The sequence below is a fragment of the Melospiza melodia genome, chromosome 3 (genome assembly GCF_035770615.1).
Source record: "Melospiza melodia melodia isolate bMelMel2 chromosome 3, bMelMel2.pri, whole genome shotgun sequence".
Taxonomy (NCBI): domain Eukaryota; kingdom Metazoa; phylum Chordata; class Aves; order Passeriformes; family Passerellidae; genus Melospiza; species Melospiza melodia.
The window spans coordinates 3,237,147-3,263,737 of NC_086196.1; the positions used below are offsets into that span (position 1 = coordinate 3,237,147).

At 36.3% G+C, this 26,591-nt stretch overlaps 1 protein-coding gene across 1 annotated transcript in view; it reads left to right on the forward strand.

Moving 5' to 3' along the window:
- The window catches only part of COL21A1 (collagen type XXI alpha 1 chain), a 90,786-nt gene extending 66,738 nt beyond the window's left edge, over positions 1–24,048 (forward strand). The window contains exons 18-30 of the mRNA XM_063153406.1: positions 4,160–4,204; positions 4,542–4,595; positions 8,900–8,953; positions 10,223–10,276; positions 10,759–10,830; positions 14,060–14,095; positions 14,742–14,786; positions 16,826–16,858; positions 19,606–19,752; positions 19,836–19,890; positions 20,182–20,382; positions 21,829–21,906; positions 22,671–24,048. Of these exons, the coding sequence (XP_063009476.1) occupies positions 4,160–4,204; positions 4,542–4,595; positions 8,900–8,953; positions 10,223–10,276; positions 10,759–10,830; positions 14,060–14,095; positions 14,742–14,786; positions 16,826–16,858; positions 19,606–19,752; positions 19,836–19,890; positions 20,182–20,382; positions 21,829–21,906; positions 22,671–22,858 (1,062 nt within the window). The 3' untranslated portion in view covers positions 22,859–24,048. The remainder of the gene's footprint in view (positions 1–4,159; positions 4,205–4,541; positions 4,596–8,899; positions 8,954–10,222; positions 10,277–10,758; positions 10,831–14,059; positions 14,096–14,741; positions 14,787–16,825; positions 16,859–19,605; positions 19,753–19,835; positions 19,891–20,181; positions 20,383–21,828; positions 21,907–22,670) is intronic.
- The last annotated feature ends 2,543 nt before the right edge of the window (positions 24,049–26,591 follow it).

Genomic DNA, 26,591 nt, shown 5'->3' on the forward strand with positions numbered 1-26,591 from the left:
TGTGAGGCTGCATGGAAGAAAGTCCATCTGTTTAATATAATCCAAAACAAAAATAGACACCTCATGATTAATGCAAACTACAGGAAAATTTTTCCAGGGATTGTGAAAACATTTTCCTCTTACAGTTCAGTTCTTAGAGTTCCATTCTATTACGGTTAAATCCATTCTATCTGCCAGATATTACCAAAGAGTGGAAGATTTATTTAAATTGTTGAAACTGGAATAAAATAGAATATTAATACAAAAATTTTATAACTGCCATAATTGAAGTTCATCATCCCAACAGAAACAAATTAATGGGTGTTCTGAAGTCGCAGCTGTGCAGGCTGCAGCTGAGGAGGACGGCATCCAGGGGTTTGGTTGCATACTGAGATGAGCTTCGTTTGGCAATGTGAGAAGGAGGTACCGAGGTGTGTGGGGTGTGGCTGCCTGGGCACGGCCACCAAGGGCCATTGGAGGTGTGTGAGGACAGCTGCAGCATCTGCACAGCTTTCAGAGCACAGTGGCATCTTTTTCAAAGGGTAGATCTGCTATCCCACAGCACCATCAGTGACGCTAGAGATTATTTCAGTTATCTACATGGCATTGAAGCGTCACTTTGGGTCCTGGGGTTACCCTGCAAAGCCTCCCCAGGCCTCATCAGGCTTTAAAAAGCTGACAGACTTCTGGGTACTCATAGTTAAGATAGGGTAGAAGATAAAAGATTAAACAAGTAACAGAGGCTGAATAAAGAATAAGGACAGCAGTCCTTACCCCATCTCCAAAAATCTTAGTTAGCTGCCAGACAGGTACACAATGACATTCGTTTTTAGGCACAAACTCAGCTGTGTGTGATAAAACTGCAGTTGAGAATTTTTAGAATAAGCATGACTTTAAACCAAAGAATTAGATTTGCCAGACTATCTTGCTGGCTTTACATTTCATGTGATTATTGCACTTGCTGATAAAGGCTAAAATAATGAATAATATTACAGGCATTTATGGGGTAAGGGAAGACTTCTCATTTAATGGAAAATTTCAAAAAAAAAGGAGGCAGGCATTGGAATGAAGTGAAGGTAATTGATGAAGTCAGATTGATGATGTTGAAAGAACTGAGGCAGTACTTGCACTTAATTTTTAAATATGAAGAAATACTGAATAAACCTTTCATGAAGTTTGATGTAAAAGAAAAAAGGGGAACACATTAACCGATTTAAAGTATAGAAATCCTCCAACTCACACAAGGATAGAAATCAGTAAAGGACAGTACATTGTTTGATTTTCAGATATTCTGGCTAGAAATGTAATGCTACTTTCTATTGCTATTGTATCTGCATATGTGATATATACAAACCATTTAACATACATTTTCTGTAAAGGCAAGAAAAAAGAAACTTTAGAATTACAACTCCTTTTCATATTTTATATAAACAAAATGTGCTCGATAGCTTTGCAAAGAACATCCCCAAAGGCAGGGTTTATTTTTCTATAGGCCAGTGAATCATGAACTATTCCACAGCATTGATTCTATTACTCCCAGTGGGTGGCAGTTTTCCCATTTGTAGCAGTTCCAAACATTGTTTTTCCCTTAGTGGCAGAAAAATTGCATGATAAATGTGTTTCATATTAAGTTTTGATTAAACACAGGCATTTGTTATAATTTTAGTTGCAATGTACTCTTCAAAAAATAATTTTTTGTCTTACAAATAGAGTAAAACTAGTTGCTTTGCTCATATTTTAAAGTTAGAATGCATTTTTTGATAATTAAAGTAAGGTTTATTTGACAGCTTAATGTTATGTCATCTTGTTAAATATAACTTCCTATTCAAAATGTCTATGGAACTTAAAAAAAAAAAAAAAAAGATGATCACATCCTAAGGATTTGTATTGTGAATGAAATCTCTGTTTGGGAACAAGATGCATTTCCAAAGCTTGATTTGGCTTTTGATTTAGAAGTTAGATAAGAAACTCTTGATATCTAAACTACCTTTTAACCTCATCTTCTGAGAAAGTGCAAATAATTCTAATTGGCATAATCAGAGATTATCCATGTAAATGGAAGTAATAGATTGGGACAGATAATCACAAAACAATCAGTTTTAATTTTTTAGGTTTTATGGAGCCGATCCTACAGAAATCAGTCCTTGTAATTACTTAACCATAGAAGCTACACAAAAAAATAACTCGTGCGAAGTACTCATTCTTTATGATCAAATTAGCCCCTTCATTCTCCTTTTGTGCCAGTCTACATTTGGAGAGTAACTGAAAATCTCTACCTCATGCACTCTGAAAATCACTCAAATCAGCATAAGTGAATTATTCATTTTTAGCTGAGTAAATGTTAATGAACCATAAGAGAATTTTAAGGGTTTAGACCAGCTCTCACTGACATAAGTGTCTAATTTCCACATACCTCAGTAGTGCAGAATCAGTCAGAAAAGGAAAAAAAGGGAGGGGGGGAAAGAAAGGAAATATGACTTAGTTTTACAGTTATTGTTCTTGGAGTTTCATCTTTCTTTATCACTCATATAAAATTAAATGTTGTGTACCAGCAATTTATTTTAACCAAGAAAGATCAACACAGCTCAGCAGGACATTGTGTTTCTTCTAGGCATGCTCATATCATGGTAAATCATTTGTTGGGTTGGATAAGTGTGGGGAACTGTCTTCTCTGAGCCCTCTAAATTGCCCAGAAATGTAACTGGAAGTCTCTAGTACATTCAGGATAAGAAGGTTGCTACCTAGTGGGATGTTTTTAGCATATATTAAATTCTGGTTTATATTACAGGTACAGACACTCATAATTTGGTTTTATATTTTACAGCTACACAAAAAACCCTCTACATTATTAAATATTATAATTATATTAAATAATTATATTCAGAACTCACCGATAGGTCTGGATATTCCTAAATGTGGTGGCAAACATGCCCTATTTCCCATCTCTTTATTTGTGCAAAAGATCTAAGACTTTTTTTTGACAAAAGAAGAGTTACATAACATAATGTGATTGGAAGTCTCAATATGAGGCATTATTTTGAAGTTATTTTTATTGCATTAATTGATCTCTTCCTTTAATGATAGGTACATCAGATTTTTAATGGTCTGTAAAATGCTCAGGATGTAATTGTTAACTCATTTGCCATTGACCAATGTACTGTTTCTACTTTGTGGGATCATTATTTACTAAAAGTGGGTGTAAACTGCAAAACAATGGGACTATCTTTTGCACAGATGTATTCATATGGAAACTATTAGGGTATGGCTGTTACATTCATGTTATGTTTTCCCATAGAATACATTTGTTTCAGTGGTGTCTAGAACAGTTGTCTTGTCTTCACTGCAACATGTTATTTTTAATATTAGATTAAAATGTAAAGCCTGTAAGCCAAATTCTTGCTGCAGATTAGCTATGGTACAAGTAGGACATTGTCTGTCCAAAAAATTTGAATGAATAGTTTTTGCTTGAGAGAAAAAATCGACTAACTGAATATAGACTTCTGCATTAAGCATATACAAAGGTCTGTTTTAACCTGAATCACATTCAATTAAATTATCACTGTTAGAAAAATGTGAGATATACTGTAGAGCTGAATGAGCATGATGCTGAGGAAATGGCAGAAATCTTCAAGTATTTATGAAGGTGGAAGCTAGTGTACATAAAGGAAAACTGTATCTATCTCTTTAAAGTCACTGTATTTTAGATAATATGATCTGTGATGCTGATGGTCCTGTTGACCAGGGCTTTTGCTTTAATTTATGTGGGAAATCTTATGGATAATGTAAAGGGGTTCCTTTCCACGTGTCAGTCAGGGTTTTGGGGCAAGCAAGAGCACATGAGCCTACTGAGCAGTAGACATGGGCTACTGCAACAAAAGCAGTGGGGAACAGTTCAACATTAGTGTTTCACCATACCTCTACAGTAGTCTGAATGTTTCCAGCTGAAGCTCTTTCTCCTATGTGTTTTTGGTCCTTTGAGGGATTTTTTATTCTTGAGATTTTTTGCTGTTGTTGTTTTTTTGTATATATTTTTTTGTTGTTGTTTGTTTTGTTGTGTTGTGTTCTGTTTTGTTTTATTTGTCCCTGCCCATATTTTGAACCCAAATCTTTTAGGCAAATGCTAAAAAATTTCTGGTGAAATTATTCCCTATATTTAAAAGGTTTTCTTTTTCCTTCTCAGGGAATTCCTGGAATTCCTGGAAATCAAGGAGCAAAAGGACAAAAGGTACTATTAGTTGTTCAAAACACAGTTAAAACCTATACTATATATACCCATTCCAAACTAAGGGTTCAGGCTTAGAGAAGAGTTTTCATAGTGGGGTTTTATAACATCAAATCATGCTGCAAAAGAATGGAGACAATTCATGGCACATTTAAAAATCTCCTATTAGGTTTTACTTTAACTACTCCAGAAAGAATGGTTTAAAAGGAACCATGCTAATTTCCTAATACATTGAGAAACAATCTTAACTAATTAAATCTGCATAGTTAAAGAATATATTAAAAACGTTAAGTATACATACATTAGTCATAGAATTTTTCTCTTTATGTAAAAAATACAGGGTGAAATTGGACCGCCAGGTCAACCAGGAGCAAAAGGGTCACCAGGAGATACTGTAAGTTTCAAAATTGTGTTATTATGAACAAATAACTGTGGTGTGGCCATTCTATGCTTGTCATAGACAAACATGCAATGGTAAATACAGGAGCAAACTAGCATTTGCAGGTTGGAAGACAAGTCTGTGGTAAATGTAAGTTTTTAGCTCAATGACATATTTGCAGCATGGAAATTCTGACTGAAAGCTGTGCACGGTTGTTTCTTTGTTACCTTTGCCATTAATTCAAGCCTCTGAATATTTTGACAAGAGGTGAGTTTATGTTTTTATAGGTTCTTGGATTCTGATAGTTGTTAAAAGATTGTATTTTTCAGTTTAATATCTTGCTTGTCTCACGATTGATCTCTCCTGTCATTTTTTGAGGTCTTTCCCTATGAAAATCTTCATCAGTGAACTTCTTGACATACAGTAGTCAGGCTGGATTTCATCCATTTTGGTAGACAAAGGGGGTTCTGATGTTCTGATGTCCCTTTGCAGTGTTAAAAGTGGAAGTAGTACATATTTACAAGGACAAATACAGAATACTCAGTGGTTCTCTAAAAGGGCCTTGATATTTGCTTCTCAGTCGTGAGTACTGTCACATTAAGGCCATCTTAGTAGCTACTTTTCCTTGCTTGACAGGAATAATCTTTTCAGGGACCATTCTTTCCTACTTTCAGGGACTGCAGGGGTGTTACAGTGGGTTGTGCCTCACTTGATTGCATGAGAGGAGCCTTGAAGGAAGAGGATGCCAAGGATGTCCATGTGGACCTTTTAATCCTCTGTCTTTCTTGATGAATCTCTTTAACATCCTAGCTAAGGTTATCATCCTCTAGAGTGTGCATGGTCAGACCTGAAACCAAAATTACTTGGGCTTACATCCCACTGCAGTATTCCCTGTTCTGAAGAGAATCCTTGTTTGGATGGAGGTTAGCAACACGTATGTTTGACCACCTTGGTATTGCAGTCCTGTGTAATTACATGTCACTGCATGCCAAATCAGCCATCTGGGTATGAAAGTAGCTGCTAACCTAAGCATCATTTACACACTGGTGTGCTGGGGTGTTCCTCATGGTATCCCTTCCCTTCCCTTCCCTTCCCTTCCCTTCCCTTCCCTTCCCTTCCCTTCCCTTCCCTTCCCTTCCCTTCCCTTCCCTTCCCTTCCCTTCCCTTCCCTTCCCTTCCCTTCCCTTCCCTTCCCTTCCCTTCCCTTCCCTTCCCTTCCCTTCCCTTCCCTTCCCTTCCCTTCCCTTCCCTTCCCTTCCCTTCCCTTCCCTTCCCTTCCCTTCATAGTTTTTGTTGGAGACAGAAACTGTAATTAGTTTGGAATTTTAAAATCTCTGGGCTACTCTGTCATCCAGTACATTTTGAATTTCCTACACAGTATACTTACCTGGTATCCAAACAGCATCTCCTCCTTTCCTGACTACCACAGGCACAATCACTACATTACAGCTGTCAGAATACCTTTTTTATATAGAGTACACTGGTTAATTTTCTTTTCATGAACTTTGAGGACTTTTCCAGCTACCTTCTAAAGATCTCTGGAAAAAAGTAGATCTCATTGACAATCAGTTATTGTAGTTGTCCAGAACAAATTTGGATGAAACATTGCCTGACCTGGAAGTTTAAATTTCCCTACTCTTAGTTAACACATAAACATTTGCTCTCTCACCTGTGGCTCCTAACTATTTTTATTGCCTGTTACTGGAATTTCTTTCTCCATTTCTTTCTGAGCAAATTTGAGCAAAATGCTAGAGGGAAGGCTATATCATCAACTCCAATAAAGCCTTGTGGGATTCCAAAGTGCTCATAATGATTTAACTCACCTACCATATTTTCTTCAAATTTTTATTTAGATAAATAACATCTGGTTCATGATACACTTGAAAATAATTTATTTCTCCTTCCTGTCAATTCATTTAATGTATTTTTTTTGTCACCTGATAAATTAAGTAGGAGATTGAAGCATGGAATATGTGAATATATTATATGGCATTAGGGAATTTAAACCAGAAAGATAGTGGGATTTTCCTTGTATTAGTCACACTGAATATGTTTGTTCCAGAAAACACAGATGGAAAGCTTGTGGATGGTCTATTAATAGCTTGGGAAAGTTTTTCAGTAACAAGCTCTTCTTCAGTAATCACTATCCTTATTGCATTGCCAACATCAGCAATTTATTAATTTACCTGACATATACTGTCAGCTCTGCAAAGTAGGATAACAATGCTATATTTTATGTTCTTGTTGTACATTTTTGTTCAGGACATTCTCTTCTCCTCTAATTTTTTATAGTTTTTAGATTATGTTCATAAGCTTTTCCTATATTGCATCTGAAAGTTTCCTTCTTGCAGTGTGCTGATTTCATTTAGTAGTTTCCATGTAATTATTTAAACAAAACAAGTCAAATATGGCCTAGTAATGAAAGTGTAAGAAAGGAAACCAGGAAAAATGGACTTTATTTCTCCTTTTCCTGCAGATGTATTCTTGACCTTTAATTATACTAAATGTATTTTCTCATTTGCCTTCTCTGGTGTGTGTTTGCTGGTCAATGTGGATACATAGCTGATTTAACTTAAAAAAAATAAAAAATAGAAGCTATTCTGTACCTATATTATTTCTGCTTTGTATAAGATAAAACAAATGAGGGACATTTTTGGTGAGCATATGCCACTTCTGTAGCCCAAAGACTGATGTGGATTTCACTAGAAATGATCTAGTATGGTGGTAGAGTGTCTGTGGCCTAAAGAATAAGTTGCTATATTTATTGATGGAAAGTTTGGGTAACCAGTATTTTCTTATCATAAAGCAGGCAAGAAACATGAGTTAATCTGTGGTTAATTTGTATTAATCTTTGGTTAGTAATAAAGCACAGGTGAAATACCAGAAAACTGATGAAATTCTGAAAACAATGGCTACAGAGAATTACTTCTTGCTCTAGGTATTCTGAATTTTCTCTTCTATTGTGGAAACAAAGACACCCTTTAAGTTTTAATTTAGTTTTAAACAGATAAAGTTTAATTTTTTTTTTTGCAAAGCTGCATTGTTACTTGTATGAGAAATTATATCTGGTTTTGATTAAACGTGATTTTTGGAAGAAGTCTGAGATCATGTCGTGGGAGTGAATTGTTCCTAACATGTATTACTAAATAGAAGGTAATTTTTTAATTTATATGAAAGCAAAGATTAAATAACAGTAATAACAGTGAATTTTGAAAATATTATCAGTTGGAATAATTGATAAAATTTCATCTCTGACAAGTTAGATTTCTAGGCCTTAATTGTTTGTATCATTATGCCTTATTTTATGCTGCTCTTATTGCAGATTATATTTAACAATATTTAAGCAAGTCCAAGTATAACAATAATAATATATTGATTTTATTGATGGGTGCAGTTCTAGACTAAAAGTGAAGTGAGATGAAGTAGTGAAATAAAGAATTGTTAACACCAGATGTGGAAAATGTGATTAATGGGAATTCCTTCCTGGAAAGTATGATTTCAAAGAAGGATTTCTTTTCTAAAGTATACTTGAGACTGGCTTTAAACAGAAATTAAGGAAGTCAGCCCTTTGATGATTTAATACTTTTTAGCTCTTATTTTAGGTAGGGAGCATGCCTTTATGAACGTGATTCCATTTGTGGAGTCCAAGAGGTTGTTTTGGCTTTGTACATGTGCTGAAGTGTCATGATCTGAAATGGCAGAAGCTATTGAGTTCTTGAATGAGTAGTTTAACTCTGCAGATTTTGCAGAAGATACAAAGGTGTGGCCCCAAAAGTTAATTGCTCCTGATAAATCTCCACAAAATTTGCACAATGGGTCAAGTTATGACAACCTTAGAGGGACACACAGTCCCTTCAAGGTTGTCATAACTTGACCCATTGTGAGAGAGAAAGGAGACAGAGAATTATGAAATGCCACAAATACTTCTCTTGATTTTGGAAACCCTAAACAGAGCACAAGAAACTTTTGTGTCACTTTCAGTTATGACTAAGGATGCATTACAGACTGGGTCTTGAGTTGAAGAATTTTTCTCTCATGAGTATTCCATGACAGCCTGTTCATTTCTCCTGCATGATTTTTTTCTATTGCACAGTAGCCCTTTATTAGAAGGTGTACTGTGGTCATTCAGACCATAGAAGGTCTAAATAATCCACTGTGCTGTATCAAAACTGTAGCCTGTATAGTAATAAGATAAAAGACATGTCATTTACTGTTTAATTCACTAAAGAAATAGAATAATGATACTACTAACACAATACCAAGATCATTATTCCTCTGTTTTAGTACAGAAACATCTCTCTTTTTTCATAAATAAATAGGGTTTGATGGGACCTGAAGGTTCACTTGGTCTACCTGGAGCTCCTGGGCCTAAGGTAAGTGTTTGACTTAATTTGCTTGTGTCCTTGATAAATGACTGCTTTGTATGCAGCTTTGATCTGGGCAGTGCCAAGATTTTGCAGCTCATTTTTTGTGTATTGAATATTGGTGAGCAGCTGTATGTGTTACCTTTTATGATAGTTCAGGCTCAAGAGAGGTTAATATAACTCAGTAAATGGTGCCTGTCATCCCGTGAGGTTTTTAGCAGTTGTGGAAATTGTCAGACTTTGTTTCAGCTTTACAGTCCTGGAAAATATTCTGCAATGCTGGAAACCAGATAATTCTCTATATACATCTGAACTTTCCCATGTTACATTTATTTATATTTTAATTGTGTTCAATAATGTGACGTGCTGTTTCTTCCACCCAAGGAGCCAAACTTATTTCAGATGTAACTTTATTGATTGCACTGCAGCTACAGCAAGAGCTAATTTTACCAATGTTCTCAAAAGCTAAAATAAATACCACAAATTCAGATTGGTTAGTGTAACTTCTTTATTTAATCCAAAATGAGTTTTGGATTAAATTGTGAGTAAGTATTGAATTGTATGTCCTAGAGAATATTTAGGAATACAAAATCCATTTCCCTAACTTAGCATTTACATTTAGATCCCTTTCCCCCATACATTAATCTACATCCAAAAGTGCATATGCATTTATTTATGATTGTATACTGACAGTATCATTTTTTAAAGTATTCATGTTTTCTATGGTCAATAAGCTTGAATACCCTTGATACAACTAAAAATTAATTAGTTGCATTTTTTCTGTGAAAAATGCTTTTATTCTGTATATTTATCTCACTTAGAATATAAGCTGCTTCTTAGAGAATTGCTCTTAATAAGCTCATTCTTACAGAAGTCCATCATGATGTAGTCAGTAATTCTTAGATTAATGCAAATCCTCTTGCTGAGTATATGTCTAATTCCATAGGCTGTGATAAAAGCCAGAACATAAATAAGTATTCTGACTTAGACAATTAAATAAGATGATGGAAATGTGAGGTCCTTGGTGTGACTGTGTGAGGCAAATGAGGCAGGTGGAGATGGGACAGGTGTGCAGAAGCTGGCACTGATTTTATCATCAGTAACTTTCCTGAGAGAAAGTTAAACCTTCAGGCTTCTTGTAATGGAGAAGACCTTCAGCCTTTCAGTCACTACCTGGGCCCATTTTAAGAGTCAGTTTCTCAGCAGTGTCTGTTCATGTTTGCTAGACATACCACATGTGACAAAACATAATGATGTATCCCCCACATTGTTATTTAGGGTGATAAAGGTGAACCGGGAATCCAGGGGAAACCAGGATCATCAGGAGCCAAGGTAAATATGATTCTGGCAGTGTTCTAGTTAAAGAAGGGATTAATTTACTTCTTCTTGATGTACTAATTTTCCCTTATTTCCCCATGTTAATTAAAAGACAGTTGGTTTCACAGCAAGATATTAGTTAACATCTAATTGCATCAGAATCCCTTTGATGACTTACTCTTACTAATTTTATACTAGATTTTAAGCTGTGAAAATCAGATACTCATTAAGTTCAAACCTGCAAGCGTTGTTACTTGAGGTAGTTTTTTTTGTGTAATTTTGAAACATCAACTGTATTAAAAGAGAATAAAAATAGATACTGAATGTGGCTTCTCTATATTCACCATCTCTTCAAAACTCCTTCAGACATTTGAATCATCTTCAGCTGTAAAATTTGAAAATATCATAGCCAAAGTGTATCATGTGGCCTTGAGAAACATGCAGTGTGTGTTTTTATACACAGCACATCACTGACACAAAGCTATTGTATTACTCAGGGAGATCTAGGACTACCAGGGGCTCCAGGTGAACCAGGATACCCAGGCATTCCTGGTACCCAGGGATTAAAGGTAAGTATTTTTTCCCAGTTTTACATTAATTGCATCTTTTTTTGGAAGTACTTTTCTTATAAGTGATCATTATTTTAGAAAATCCTTTCTCTAAATATATCATTATTATTAGATAACAGTTGGACACATTTAAAACAATAATATGTCCATCCTGAAAATTTTTTTCTGAAGGATAAAGCCCTCCATGTGAAGGCATTTGTGGTGAGTTGACAGTGGATGAATGCCAGGTGCCCACCAAGCTGCTCCATCACTCCCCTCTTAAGCAGGACAGGGAAAACAATCAAGAAAATAAGATAGGAGAAAGCTCATGGGTCAATATAAAGGCAGTTTAATAAAGCAAAAGGAAAGGCCATGTGTGGAAGCAAAGTAAAACAGAATATTTATTCTCTGCTTTCTGTCAGTATGTGTTGTCCCACACATTCCCGGCAAGCAGGACTTCAGTACACTTCAGTTTGGAAGACGAATGTCACAATAATGAAACTTCCTCTCCTTTTCTTTAGCTTTTATTGCTGAGCAGACATCTTATGGTATGGAATATCCCTTTCAGTTTAGGGAATGAGAATATCCCTTAGTTTCATAGCCCTGGCTATGTCATAGAACCATAGAATGGTTGTGTCTCAAAGGTAATCTAGTTCCAATCCCCATGTCATGGGCAGGGGCACTTCCTTCCACTAGATGAGGTGGCTCAAAGCCCCATCCACCCTGGCCTTGAACACCTGTAGGGAGGAGGTATCCACACCTTCTCTGAGCAGCCTATCTCAGTGCCTCACCACCTTCAAAATAAGGAATTTTATCCTAATAAACCTAGTTCCAGTTTGAAGCCATTCCCTCTTGTCCTGCCATTACAGCCCCTTGTGGAAAGCACCTCTCCAGCTCTCTCCTAAGCCCCTTTGAGGTGCTTGAAGGCTGCTCTAAGGTCTCTCCAGAGCCTTCTCTTCTCTGGGCTGAGCAAACCCAGCTCTCTCAGTCTGTCTTCATGAGAGAGGTGCTCCAGTTGTCTGATCATCTTCATGGCCCTCTGCTGGACTTGGTCCACCAGATCCATGTCCTTCCTATGTTGGGGGCCCTGGAGCTGGACACAGGTGGAGTCTCAGGAGAGTGCAGTGGAGGGGGAGAATTGCATCCCTTGCCCTGCTGGCCACACTGCTTTTGATGCAGCCCAGGGTGCAGTTGGCTTTCTGGGCTGGAAGTGCACATTGCCAGGTCATGTTAAGTTTCTCATCTATCAACATGAACAAGTCCTTCTCTGCAGCGCTGCTCTCAATCCCTTCTCCACCTAGCCTGAATTTGTGTGTCCACCTGAGGTCTTGCCTGGCCCTAGCTTGCAGGAAAAGGCAGGGATTTGGAGAGAGAGCCTTGATGTTGCAGGGAGCTCTGCTCAGCAATACCCAAAGCACTGGTGTGTTATCAACACCTTTGTGGCCACCATTGCACAGCACAGCACCATGAGGGATGCTGTGGACAAAATGAACTCCTTCTCGGCCAGACCCATTAGGGCATTAGAGAAATAGAATTAAATCAGGCATTTGACTTCCATAAGGAGAGAACGGTTGAAGGGTAAAGAGGCAGTAAGATAGAAGGGTGGTGTTATGATTCAAGTTTTATGAAAACCCCATGCAGAAGTATTCCAAGAGAGTTCATCTTCTGCTCCAGAAGGCACACGTTTCTTGTATGTCCAGTGTCAGATATGCCAGCCTCATATACACGTGTTACATGTACTGGAGTACTTCTCATGTCAGTAGACACATATATGGACATGCCTTACATTGACTAGAGAATGGATTCAGGGTCATAATAATAATATAATTAGTTTCATTATCACTATATATTCAATTCAATATATCAGGGTTATGTAAGGCATGTGTACTAAGACAATGTTTTATGAAAGATGATTTTGTTAAAATTTATGGAACTTCTCTAAATTTTAAACTGAAGAAGCCTTTGAAAAGGTCATTTATTTTATATGAAGATGCAAGTTAGCTGGAGTTACAAGTCCAATGACATACTGGAATTAGTCAGGAAGAAAAGCACAGTTTAGGCATCTGGCAGTAAAAGTGAAAACTTTCAGCTATAGATGATTTCAAAACTTGAAACAACAGAATATTTTACTGTCAAGTACAATGCAACAAAATACTACAGGTGGCATAAATGTCTTTTATGTTCTGGGATTTTCAATCAGGTAAATATTTGCCATGGCAAAAGTCTCCTCTTCACTACTGTTCACATTTAACTAAATATTCTTTTATTTTTCACTGTCCTCCCTCCCCCCCCCCAAAAAAAAACCCCAAAAAACCACCAAACCAACCAAACAGACAAAATTTTGGCTCTTACAAGAAAGCTGACAAAATAGACCCCAGAATCTCCATTCTAATTATTTTTTTATTAATGCAGTTTTGCACACCCCCCCAACAGATCTGTCTTTTGTTCCATGAGCTGCTATGTTCATGGTTCAGCATTTTGATTTACGTCTATTTAGACATAAGATGTCAGAGTTAGAGTAAGAGCCATCTCAAATAACTTTAAGTTTCCTTTTCAATTAATGAAGAGAGATGGCCACATTTTTTCAGTGTATATATTTTATACCTCTGTTGTTAATTAGAGTGAGTAGTTTTCATACACTGCCTGTTTCTCTCCAGTGTCAATTAGGTGGTCTTCAGACAAGTTGATAAAACTCCATACCTGACTTCTAAGCACCATTTACACCATCTGATTGCCAATCCCCTCATTATTATTAACTTTAAACATTTTGAGGCAAAAAAGTGAGTCAAAATGGAGCTTAGTCCTTAAATATTTTGATTGAATTTAAATATAGAGGTGTTTGTGGTGAAAAAATACTTTTTTGTTTTGCGTAACTTATGCATGCAGTGGTGCATTCAGCTAAAATTTAACCCATAAGAAACATTGCCTCTTTTCCTACATCCTTTCCACTCCATACACTGAGTTGATAAAATCCTGCTAGACTTGCCACCTCATTACGTTGTATCTTTTAACTTTTTGCTTGGTATGTGAGCATCCACTTTCTTTTTGATGTTGTTTTAATGACAAAGTCTTTTCTTAGTATAGCTTTCTGGACTTTTTTGTGTACATGAGGATAAAGTGATTTCCTTTCTTTCAGTATGAGAAAGAGATAGCTGTTTCTTTTGTAATTACTGTGTTGAATTAAAGCACAGACTACATGTTTTAGAGGTGACTCATGTTTAAATGGAGACCTTTCTTCTAATTTTTACAGGGGGAGAAAGGAAACCAAGGTGACACTGGTATCCAGGTATATCAACTTTGTTTCTAACGAAATCATCTGGCATTGCTATTTATACAAGTCTTAGGTATTAATTTAGGCAGGGCTTTTTTTAAGATTAAACTCCACAGAAGGTTAACTTGAATAGCAGCAGTAACTCTCCCTCAAGGAAATCTTCTGCATTTCTGGGGGCCTGAGCAGGCTGTTGGCATTTGGGGCAGAGCTGTGTGCTCCCAGCAATGGTGCAGGCACAGGGTGCAGGTTGTGCTGCTGCCCCAGAGCAGGAATATCCCTGTCACAGAATGCATTCTGTCCCTGCCTGCAGAACAGGACACAGAAACGCAGTCAAAGTAACTCCACCTGGCCTCTGCCTACCTACTTTACTATTAGCATGTGGGACTTACCTCCTTGCTATCTAAAAATCGTGGAAATACCTACAAGAAAAAGAAAATAATTCTGTCATTGCTTGGATCCTGGCTTGGTTCCTCTGTGTTCAGGGTAGAAATTTTGTTCTTCATGGTTTCTGCTCTGTTCTCTTTGAAGAGTAACTTTTCAGGTTGATTTGTCCTGGTTTAGAATAGGTTTTAGTATTTAGCTCCTTGTGTTATTTTTTTGATAATTTAATAACATGTGCCAGATAAATCTATATTTTATAAAATGTGCTTCTTTTCTGAAGGGACTGAAAGGAGAAAAAGGAAGACAAGGAAATCCAGGCTTACAGGTACTGATAAAACAGTGATCCTGCTTCAAGAGAGCCATAGTGATCCTAGCTTGAGGCCATGATTCATATTTGTTTCTTAACACTTCTTCCATCAACACATACAGGCCTTTGCATGAGATGAAATATATTTATGTGTAACATGATAACATAGTTATAGTTGCCTCTTAAACACTCATAGTATTTTTAAAATAACAACTATAACATGCAGAGAAGATGGAGCAGCACTTCTCTCAGCTGTGCATGCTTAAGGGAAGAGAGGAAATGCACATGAATTGGAACACAGGAATTTGATATCCAGGAAAAACATTTTGCTTTGAGGGTGGTCAAACACTGGAGCAGGTTGTTCATAGATATTGTGGCAAAACCTGTCTGAACAACCTGTTGAATTGATCAAGCTGCATCTGCTCTGCAAAGGAAGTTGAATCCAAGGAGGTCACTTCCAACCTACATGTTTCTGTGTTCTGTGATACTTTGAGAAACAGACCATAAGTGCATTTCTTTTATTATTGTAGTAAAGCCTTAATTATAGAATATTTTTATAAAATAGTTACAAGTAATATAAAATGTAGATCACAGCAAATAGTGGCTTTTGTGTAAAGGTTGTAAGAGTGATAGTTGAGATGTTAAGATTTTCATGCACTATGCTACACTTTCATGCAGTTCATTACCTCCTAGACTATACTGGGAGTCATTATTGACATCTTCTGTGCTCATAAATTACAGATGTTTCCTGTTTCAGCTGTAAATCAGTGAGATCCAGTTGTTTCTCTTTAAATCTAGGCCAGTGTATTCTGATTGTGTCATAGTTGGCGATCTTGTTATTCTGCAGAAAATAGCTGTTAGTATTTATAAATACTTGTTAGCTGCATAATCTATGTCATGTCTGAACAGAGAAGTATTTTTCGGAGGTACATATCTAAAACTAGACTTGGAAGGAAGCCACGGTTGCTTTTTTCAGAATTACAACATTGATACAGCTGCCTGTCTAGCCAGATGGACCCACTTCCTGGAGATTCTGGGCAGGGAATCTAGACTGCATGTTAGTTAACACTCTCAGAGATATGTAGGTTGAAAATAGTTCATTGTATAACCTGACCACATTTTTTAATAAAGAAATAGTTTAAACTAAAAGATAGGTCATTGGCTTAACCAAATATAATTTCCTAGATTGACATTTTACAATTTAAACTTTCTCGTTTTTTGGTTTTTTTTGCAAATAATGGGCAAATTTTTAATATCTTTATTATTTTAGTCATAAGAGAAAACAAAGTGATAGTGAAAGAAAACTTATTTTTTTCCAGATAGAATGATGCAACTGAATTGCTGTTTGCTTGCTTTCTTTTTTTTGGAGAAAGCTGAAAAAATAATACAGACTCAGTCTACAATTGTTTCCCATGCTTATCTGGCTTGGTCAGGAACAGAAAAAAATCAGTCATTTAGTAGACAGCAAAAGATCTTTCCAAGAATTCTCAAGACTCCAAGACACCCTACAGATTTCCTTGTCCATAAGAGTGAATCAGAAAAGTGAACTGCCATGGGACGTAATGGTCAGTAACACCATTGAATCACTTGGCAGCAATGACACCAAAATAATTTGATAGCATGCAAAATCTGCCTTACCATAGAGTCTGTATTTCTAAGGCTCTGAAATTAATTTCTGCCTAGTAAGATGGTATTAAACAGTTTGAATCAGGAGTTTACTTCTGCTAGGACACATGCTATTTCTTTTGTAAAGCGAATAAGATTTTTTCTCTTAAATCTATATTATGTTTATGTGTTTATAATAGGTGTGATATATTCCCAACTTATGCTCTAGGTACATGATATTAAAGGTAATACTGAACTGTTCATTCACCCTGATATAATTTTTTTATCATTATATATAGCTTTGTTTTTTGTACTGTAGCAATCAGAGAATCTTTAAAAATTACCATTTGTGATTGATTACTGAAAACAAAGGACAAAAAATATTAATTTTTTATTCCAAGTAATTTGGCTCAACATACATTTTAAATTTCTTTTTCATCTTATTTTTAAAGGGAGTAGAAGGATTGAGTGGAGAGCGAGGAGAGGTACGTATTTTTGCAATGATTAATATAGCTTTACAAAATGACTCCATTTGTTTCTGCAAATTAGGTGATCTGTAAAATGTGTGTTTAGTCATCTGTGCTCACATGTCTATAAGCAACAGGGGAGAAATTGAAAAATATCAAAGAAGTATTAGTTATAAAGAGACAGAATGAGATATACATTTCATTAAAAGTTATTAAATCCAAACATGTACTTTAAGAGAATTGAAAAGCCAAGAAACCAACCAACAAAAAAAAGAAGGGATTGGTTGAATAGAGGAAATAACCAAAGAAAAGAACTAAAGACAAAGAATCATTGTGTTGCATGTTGTTTAGAAATTGGTATTTAAAGTAATAATTTTGTTGGCTATTATTTATTTATTTCAATATTTTGTAAAATCAGAGTATACACTTTCCCATTAATCAAATTCTTCTTCAGATTTATTTAGATATTGTTTGTTCAACCTTTTTCCTTAAAGCATTGTTGCATATCAATAGCTGGATACATTAGCTGGAAGTTTCATTCTGATAATGAAATTATTTTATCCATTTTAATGTATAAGTTGTTTCATATGCTTCTGTTAGGAATTCTTCAGTTGCAGTTTAGCTTATAGGTGTTTTACTAAATTATTGTCAAAAGTGGTAAAAGATTCTTTGTATGCTATTGAATTAGTCTCCTTAAGTATAAAATATTTCTACTGGAAATTAATTTAAATAATATCGTAATATGTATTAAGCTGTAATGATGTCATTGTGTTTACTTATCAAACCTACAAAACTAGTTCATTTTCCATTTCTCTAAAAATATGTTTTTTGTTAGACTCTGATTTCTAAGAAGTTTCTTCAGCCTGTAAGTCTCAGCACTCGCTGAGCTGTTTTCCTTTCTTTGCTTTTCTTTGCCAAAAGCAAGGGTCAGCAAACAAGGCCTCACATGGATGTGGCTGAGCATTAAAACACCAAGATATACTGTGGAAGATTTTCCCTCTACAGTTTCAGTTGTTTCTTGGCAAGTTCTTCAGGCAATTCTGCTGATGCTTCCAACATTTTCTCCTGGTGTTTTTATGCTGGCTTCTTGCCTCTAAAGTTGTTCTACAGTAGATGCTATTTCCCCAGTGTTCTCTGGTTCTTAATGCCTTCTAGCCCCTCTGATATTTAGTTCAGATAGCTCAGCTTGCAAGTCTTTTATGCAAATATAGTCCACAGGGGTAAGAGGAATTAAAATTTAAATGGAACCAAACCAAAACCTCTTCTAGCTATAAACCCAAGATGATTTCAGACTTCAGCACATACTTTTTCTAGTATAGCCATAGGTAGCTATGTGCTTATCTCTGATCCTTGCTGACTGTTTAAATGAAAAAAACACCTCTGCAATTATGTATTAGAAATGAGCAAGTACAAATCTACATGAGGTAGCTAAGAGGATCCCTTCTCTGTGACTACAACATTCAAGATGACAATATCAAGAAAATAAATCACAACTACACCTTTGGAAGAAGTTGTATCCGAATTAATGAATGGCTTTTGAAGGTATGGGCTGCTGTTCAGGTCATGCCCCTGAACTGGCCACCCTTCCAGCAGTACTCTTAGGCACTACATCTGTCACACTTTGTCTCGTCTCTCTGTTTCGTTAGGAGCATGAAGTACCTGTCTGATTTTACAGCCTAGCTCATAAAACTGGGTAATCTGGCACTGAATTTAAAGCTTGTTACCCTGTAGTAATTCATGTAGAGAATCCTGGGCATTGTTACTAATATAGACCAAGACAGGAAGTTTTGAACTTTTGTGATGTGAAGAATCTTGATGAGTAATATAGGAGATTTTACAAAGTAATGTAAATACCATAATTTAAAATTCAGTGGAAGTCTATTGAGACCGTATGCATGAGCATATTAAAATTCTATTATTTGCTTCAATAAGTTTGTGATATATAATAGTCCTGTTCTCACAGTTCCATCTAAAATAGTTGGAAGTGGAGAAAGAAAATTTTTCAGCAACTGATAATGTTATGCAGAAGCAAACAAGGGAGGAAAAAACTCATAAGGGAGCAAGTGTAGTATACTGACTTTAATCTTGGGCACATACTGGTGTATTGTTGGCTCCATAACAGGGAAAGTATTCCACATGAACTATTGCAGTAGGTAATTCCATAAATGGAACCATTGCTTTGGTGAAGATATATCAAAATATTTTTCAGCATTTTTTTTTACCTTTTCCAGTGAAGCAAAAAAGACTACAGTTACTATAAATCAGATGGAAAAAAAGAAGAAAAAAAATCCCTAACTGAAATAAAGTTTTTTTTTCCTTTGTCTTATACACTGAAGATAAAAGGTAAAAGGCTTTAATTTTCCAGGAACTTCAGTGGTGCCAGAATTTCACATCCAGTTTTTCTGGCCTTCTAAGGATTTTAACATACTATAAAAAAATCTTCTGATTCTGTGGAAAAAGTGAATAAAACCCTTCCTTCCATGTGTTAATAATGAATAGTAAAATGGATCTTGAAAGTTAAGTCAAGGCAATTTATTTCTAATTGTCTGTGGTAATTTTATCTGAAAAAGCTGCTAAGGAATCTGAAAACTTCAATGCATTTAGCAAAATAGATCTCATCAATATCAAGTTAATTTTCATTGGTATCACATTAATTTTATGAAGATCTTCAATAAAGAGTTCTTAGAAGAGGTTTGTTTGGTGCTACCTATCTTCCAAATGATCTGTGAACATATAATTGGCTTTTCATTGGTTTTTCAATCCAGAAAGGTGAGAAAGGAGATCCAGGCATTCGAGGCATCAGTGGACAAAAAGGAGAATCTGGTGTCCAGGGTTTGATTGGACCTCCTGGCCTCAGAGGTCAGCCAGGAGATAGAGGACCCCCAGGACCACCTGGATCAGATGGAAAACCTGTATGTATAGGACATCAGACTTTTCATTTTGGGTACCTTAAAAACCGGAAAGAATTGCAAGCTCTGTTCTCTGTTCAATTCAGGCACGGGAATTTTCAGAAGAGTTTGTTCGACAGGTGTGTTCAGATGTACTGAGAAGTAAGTTGGAAAGCTTCTTTACTGTTGTTTCCTTGTTTGAAGTGCTAAAGAAGTTTCCTGATAATTACAGAAATGCTTTTTTGAAAGCAAGTTCCATATTGCCAATTTATTCGTTGTTTTCCTATATGTGTAGAACTATATTTCCACATCACAGGCTCCATACTTTACCACCTTATTTCCTAAAAGTATTACATTCTCTTAAGAGAGGGAACTGATTTTGTATCGGTGGTTGGGGGCAATACTTCTATTGTTGCAACGCGTTGAGCAATTTTTTTGTTTGAATTCTCCCAGCCCAGTTGCCTGCCATTCTCCAGAGTGGAAGACTACAAAGCTGTAACCACTGTCAGTCCCAAAGTGCTTCCCCAGGACTTCCAGGCCCACCAGGCCCCAGAGGCCCTGAAGGCCCCCGAGGGTTCCCTGGCTTGCCAGGGAGTGACGGCGTTCCAGGGCTGATGGGCATGCCGGGGCGCCCTGGGGCTCGTGGGACGAGAGGTACGGTGTCTGTGGGGCACGGCGCTAAAGGCCTTTACGTCTTGGGTTTCTGCTTCTAGCTTTGGGTAGGATTAATGCAGGGTGGAGTGAGAGAATAGCTGGGATTGCTTGGCTGAAAGGAATTGTGACTATGGAGCAGTGTGTGGATGTTTCACCACCTTCAGGGAACGCGTGACAGGAGAGAGAATGCAAGAACAAAGCCGGATAGTTATTGTTCAGTTCTACTGTGGTGTACTATAAACTCTGCTCTGATCTTTTTAGAGAGTTCTTAGTCTCGTGTAGATGTTTCTACCTGCATTTTGATTTTTTTTTTAGCTCAAATAGGCATATACATGGATTTCAAGGTATTTCCATGTCTTCTGATTTCTTTTCTTCCAAACTTGTTCATTTCTGCTTTTTTAAGAAACAGTATTCAGTGGCTACTTACTAGCTGTACTGGTTTTTGACATCCAACAACTTTTGTATTTATATTCCTTTGATTTTCTGACTTTTTGTCCTTTGGCTCTCTTTATCTCAAAAGAATTTTTGCTCCTTTCTTTATAAGCATTCATTGTTTCTTTTTAGGCTAAGGTTTATGCTTTCAGATAACTCAGCTGTCCAAGCATTCCAATTGATTCCTGTGATATATTTGCAGATTTTATATTAAGTATGCATATATAGTCTGGAACTAGAGCAAGGGACTGGATGGAGTCCATAATTTGGTAACTGGTAGCATCAAAATAATCAGGAAAACTGTGTGAAATAACAGCTAGCTAATAATGTGCCAATGGTAAACAGACAAATGGTTGATAAATATTTACTTTTTTTGTGACTTACTAGCTGTGACACCAAGTTAATTTTGTATGTAATGCTGATTTGCCTGTAGTACTTTTGTAATGTAATCTCCAACAGAAGAATATGCAGTTTTCCTCTGGAGCTGACACTAGCAGTTCTGGTCATTCCATAAATGTTGGAAAAACAGATAATGTATCTATGAAGAAGCTGAATTTACTGGGTTTTACAAATGTAAGAGAGCTCATATTTTGACTTTCACAATACTTCTCTGGTGGAGATTTAATTCTGCTGTGTGTGTTGTGGAACATTTTCTATATATTCTGTATTCCACAGGGATTATGATGAAAAACTTTCACCTCCTTTATACAACATATTAAAAACTTTGCTGATAGGAAGGTGATGACAGCAAATTGCTTCATTACTTATCATCTATTCCCTCAGCTGGTAGTGGCTGTCTGTTTAACTGTTGCTGCATCAACTCTAAATTCATAATTAGCATAATTTAGAACTCAGTCACACTGTGCAGGTTACAAAAAAAGGGTTGTTTTGTGTCCCATTATTTGATTTTGAAATATTACATATTTAATTCAATAAATATTATCAAGTGCTGATTTCTGACTTCATTGGATGAAAATGATGTGCAAAGATATGCATGTGTTTGGTAATTCACAGGACTGCCAGGGAAGAATGGTGCAAAAGGCAACCAAGGAGTTGGTGTTCCTGGGATCCAAGGCCCCCCAGGACCTCCAGGTGAGGGATGGTTCAGATGTGCAGATTCAGTGCATGCTAATAACTCTTTGAAGTGTGGTTTAGAAAAAATGTTGATGTAATTTGGGAAAACTTGCCTACTTTGTACACATTTTACTTACTAAATATATTTTAGGGTAATGCCTGTCACTTGCATCACTTGCACCTCATAAATTGGCATATAATAATTATTTAATATAAGACAGGTCCTGTAGGAGATTGATATCTGAGACTGCTGTTTCATGATAGATGGATCCTGAAGTCAGCTATATCTGAAAACAGCCCTGATATGATCATGTGACTTTTAAGGATTGCTTAATGAGGGAAAATATTTTTCATAACATTAGTATATGCATACAAAATGTAAAGTTGGGCATTTAGAAGATATATTAGGGCCTCATCCAAAGGCAGAGAAACAAATAGAAATAGAGGGACTGATTCTTGCCATGGTGGTACCAGATAATATGATAATGTAGAATAGTGTACTAAAGCAGATTTTCATATTCTCCCATAAAAGCTATCTTTATTTAAAGTGTTTTTCCTGTGATTTAAAAAAATCTTTATAAGATGTCGTGCCATTTATATAAACATATAAGCAGTTTGTAACAAGAAGTGTCTTTTGCAGGAAAATGAAGTTTTCTTTATCTGCATACTTTACCAAAGAGCAGGGGTATTGTGGATTCATACTTGTTCTTCTTCATTTTAATAGTAATGCATTTATTTATTTATTTATTTATTTATTTATTTATTGCATGTGTGTTTTTCAGGTCCTGAAGGTCCACCAGGGATGAGTAAGGAAGGCCGTCCTGGAGAGCGTGGGCAGCCTGGTAAAGATGGAGATCGTGGCACTCCAGGACGGCCAGGACCAGTTGGACCCCCTGGAATTTGTGACCCATCACTGTGTTTTAGTGTAATTGTGGGGAGAGATCCATTTAGAAAAGGACCAAATTATTAATTTGTGATATGATACTTTAGAGGAATAGTTACGGTGCTTATCTTTCATGGTCTTTCAAATCTCAGGAAGGTGACCAGCAATAATCCCATAAGAAAGAACAAAAGTACCTCTGACATTAAAAGCATTATAAATAATGATCTCAAAGGTTATACATTCCTTTAGACAAGAAACTCCAAAACACCTGTAACTTTTTTTTATACCTTGCACTGGTTGAATCTCAAGTGTTTTTAAAGAGATTATCAGTTTTAATAGAAATAAACTTAACTCTAATATTTAGTATTTAGTATTTAAGTGTCCTATCATTCTCCTTTTACCTCTCTTTACCAAAGAAAGTCCTTTGCAAAATTGCTGGAAACACCACTGAGAACAGAATTAGGTCTTAAATGGCATTGGTCAGGTATAAATAACTGTGAAATTTTTCACATGCAGCCAACATACATAGTATTTGATTTTGAAAGAATGGGGCTGACTTTCACTTTATATGTGTGCAAATTTCATTGTCTTATGTCTGTTTCATATGTCATTGCTCCAGATGTGAGATAAAGCATGGTACCAGATTTTTATGAATTAAGACAGATACTTGGATGCATCACAGGAGAAATGCCACCTGTCTTGCCATGCAGCTCTGCTTCAAACCCAGGTCAAATGCAAAGGTAGAACTACAGGTCCAAGGGCCAAGGTTTTATTGTAGGTGGTCCTGTCAACTGTGACATGTCAAAAGTTTCCATGTGGGTGATTCAACTTATATGAAAATAGCAGTAAATATAAAAAATACTAAAATCCTGACATAGCTGGCTTTAGCTATGATTTGACAAAATTAAAGATTTAAAAATGTTTGCACAACCCCAATGTAACAGTTCTGTGTAATGAAGTATCAAGTTATATACTCTTTGCTGATTCTGCTCAAGAACTGTATTACCAAATTGAATAAGCAGGTTTACAAGGAGAAAGGTCTAACTGGTGGCTGACAAGCTGCAATGTTTGTTTGCTGTTTCCTTTTTCATTTTAAGCCAGCTGTCTGTAATTTTCATTGTATGCTTTGCTAATGAAGTTTATTGCTTGCTTTTACATAAAGAGCAAAGGCACAGTTCCCGTGAGAATTTAAAATTCATTTCTTAAATTAAGGCAGAGTCCTGTATTAAGTTAACTCGTGCTTCATAAGTCACTTTTTCTAATGTATTGTTTTTCTGTTGTCCTACTATCAGAGACTGTTAATATGTTTGACATTCAAGGTAAAATAAAAGACACACTTTCCAATAAGATGTATGGTTGAGTGAATTATGAGTCTGAGAGGAGGCAAAACCAAGACCAACCAAACAAGTGCAAGTCAGAAGGACCTCTGACTACAGTGAACACAAACAGAAGACCAGAGTTCCCTAATTGTAGAAAAATCCTCTTGATTTTCAGCCAGTCTGATTGGTAGCTTTGTTTGTGATTTCATTTGATCAAATTAACACATATATCAAGCTTCAATTTTAAAAGTAGTGGTGGTTTTGTCACCCCATTAGTCCTACTGGAGGGTTGTTTCTGAGTGACTGACTGAGGATATATGAGGAATTTCCAGTTTGCATCTATTAATTGCCCCTTTCTTGTAGTTTTTTATATGTATGACCAGTTTCTATTTGAGCTCAGCTTTGGTTTTCTGTCTGCGTTTCTGTGCACTGGTGCAGTTCCCTTACAGTTCATGACAGGTGCTTGTCTGCTTTTCCAGCTCTGGAACACTTCTCTTTTGAACAGACTCGGAAGCTCACAGTTCAGCCAAGGTGGTCTCTTGCTCTGCCTACTTCTCTATCTTTAAAGGAGATGAACTATTTTTGTGCTTCCAGGAAGAGAATTTAAGAAAAACTCCTGGCACGGTCTAGCTCCTTTATCCTTCATGGAAGCTTCCCATGAAATCCTTCCCAATTTAGGTCTGAGAGAGCTGAAATTTTCTCTTCTAAAATTTAAAATGTTTTTTTTCCCCTACTGACCTCAGTGTGCTCCAGTTCCTCCTGTTGTTCCCCAGGCTGTGTGCATTGATATGCATACACTAGGGGTGGTTGGTCTTCTGGCTGTCATCTTGTCAGGCTGCTAAGGAACATTTGTCCTAATTTTTTTTTCCATGCAAATAAAAGAGATAGTTACTTATCCTCTGCTTCTTCTGGTATCTAAAGTAGCTCAGTCTGGCCTAGCATGAGTATTTCTGTACAGTGCTGCTCAAAGAGTACAATCTAAGCTAGCTATAAAACAAAATCTCATGTTGGACCCATTTCATTTTGTATAATAATATGGTAAGAAAGACTGAGTTAGTAAACTAAATAATTAAGAGGCTTCACTGAATGTAAAACCAAATTCAAAGCCTTGATCTGCAAAAGGGGGAGATTTGATGCTGAATCTGTTTGATTGCCTACACTCCTGAATTGTTTGGATGCTTTGAGCTTTAGTGCTGCTGGATCTCTGATATTTTGCTCTGAATTTGAATCTGTGAAACTGTGGCATTTTTACAAAAAATGATTTGGTTTTGACAAGCTGGAATTTTCCAGAAGACATGCTAGCCATCCAGTCTGTGCAGGTGCCTTTAAGAAAATTAGTAGTAGTAGCTTAAATACATGGAGACACTTTGGAAATGTAGTTCTACATTATTAAATGCCCAGAGCTCTATAGGAAGTATCTTCCATCCCAGTGAAATGCATATGTTATAGCCTAGGAGCCTGTGATTTCATTTATTCCTCCTTAAAATTTTATCAGGCCAGAATTTAGCAGACATCATAATCATTTAATTTCCTGACTTCATTTGATATAGTGGGATTATATAGCAGTGTCCAAGATTGTATCTTGATTGGATCTTTTAACTGAGAATATGAATATATTTCCAGATCTTCATCTGATTCTACAGTAAGAGGTTAAACAAATGGAATGAACTTGAGTATTATCAGATTAATGATCCACAGGAGAGAGACTTCTGTTTACTGTTGCAAACTGCATGACGTTCTTGCAGAAGTTAATCTTCAGTCGGAAGCTGTGAATTAAAAAGATCACAGTGCAACATGTCACCATCTCTGATATTCTCTGGAAATAATTACTAGAAACTCTGTTAACTGACATTTACTTACTTTCCTGATGATAGTCTATAAAAGTGGATCTTGGGCTAATTTTTAAGCAGAGGGCAAGATTAAAAAAAAGTCTGAATTTTTTTTTTTTTTTGTATCATTTTGCTGTCTAACCTTGAGTTAAGAAATATCCCCTCTGGTTTTCTAGTGCCTATTGGTGTCAGTAGAGGAACTATGATTCACTACACTAAATTTTTAATATGGTTTCAACTCTTAATATCTCTGTGTGCATAAAATAGATTTAATATTTACCACTTTACTGTGCTCATTGATTGCTATTTTCTCTCAGTTTCTTAGGCATGTACTTGGACTTAAAGATGCAGAATGGAAAAGTATTACTGTGGGAACTGGATTTCTTAATGAAAGCCTAATGCTGTATGGATGGAGCTCAGCAATTTTCACCTCTGAGAATCATGATCTTAGAGAAGTTTGGAGTAAATACATATGGAGTGATGTGTCTATATATAAATAGATATGATTTAGCAAAAGACCAGATGTCACAGATGGTCTTGGTCTTGTCATGGGCCCACTTCTCGAGCTTGTCCATGGCCCTGTGGATGGCATCCTGTCTTTCTGAACTGTGCAGTCTAGTCTGGAAATCTAGTCTTGTAAGAACTGAACAATCTCAGTCCTTCTACTGCTTC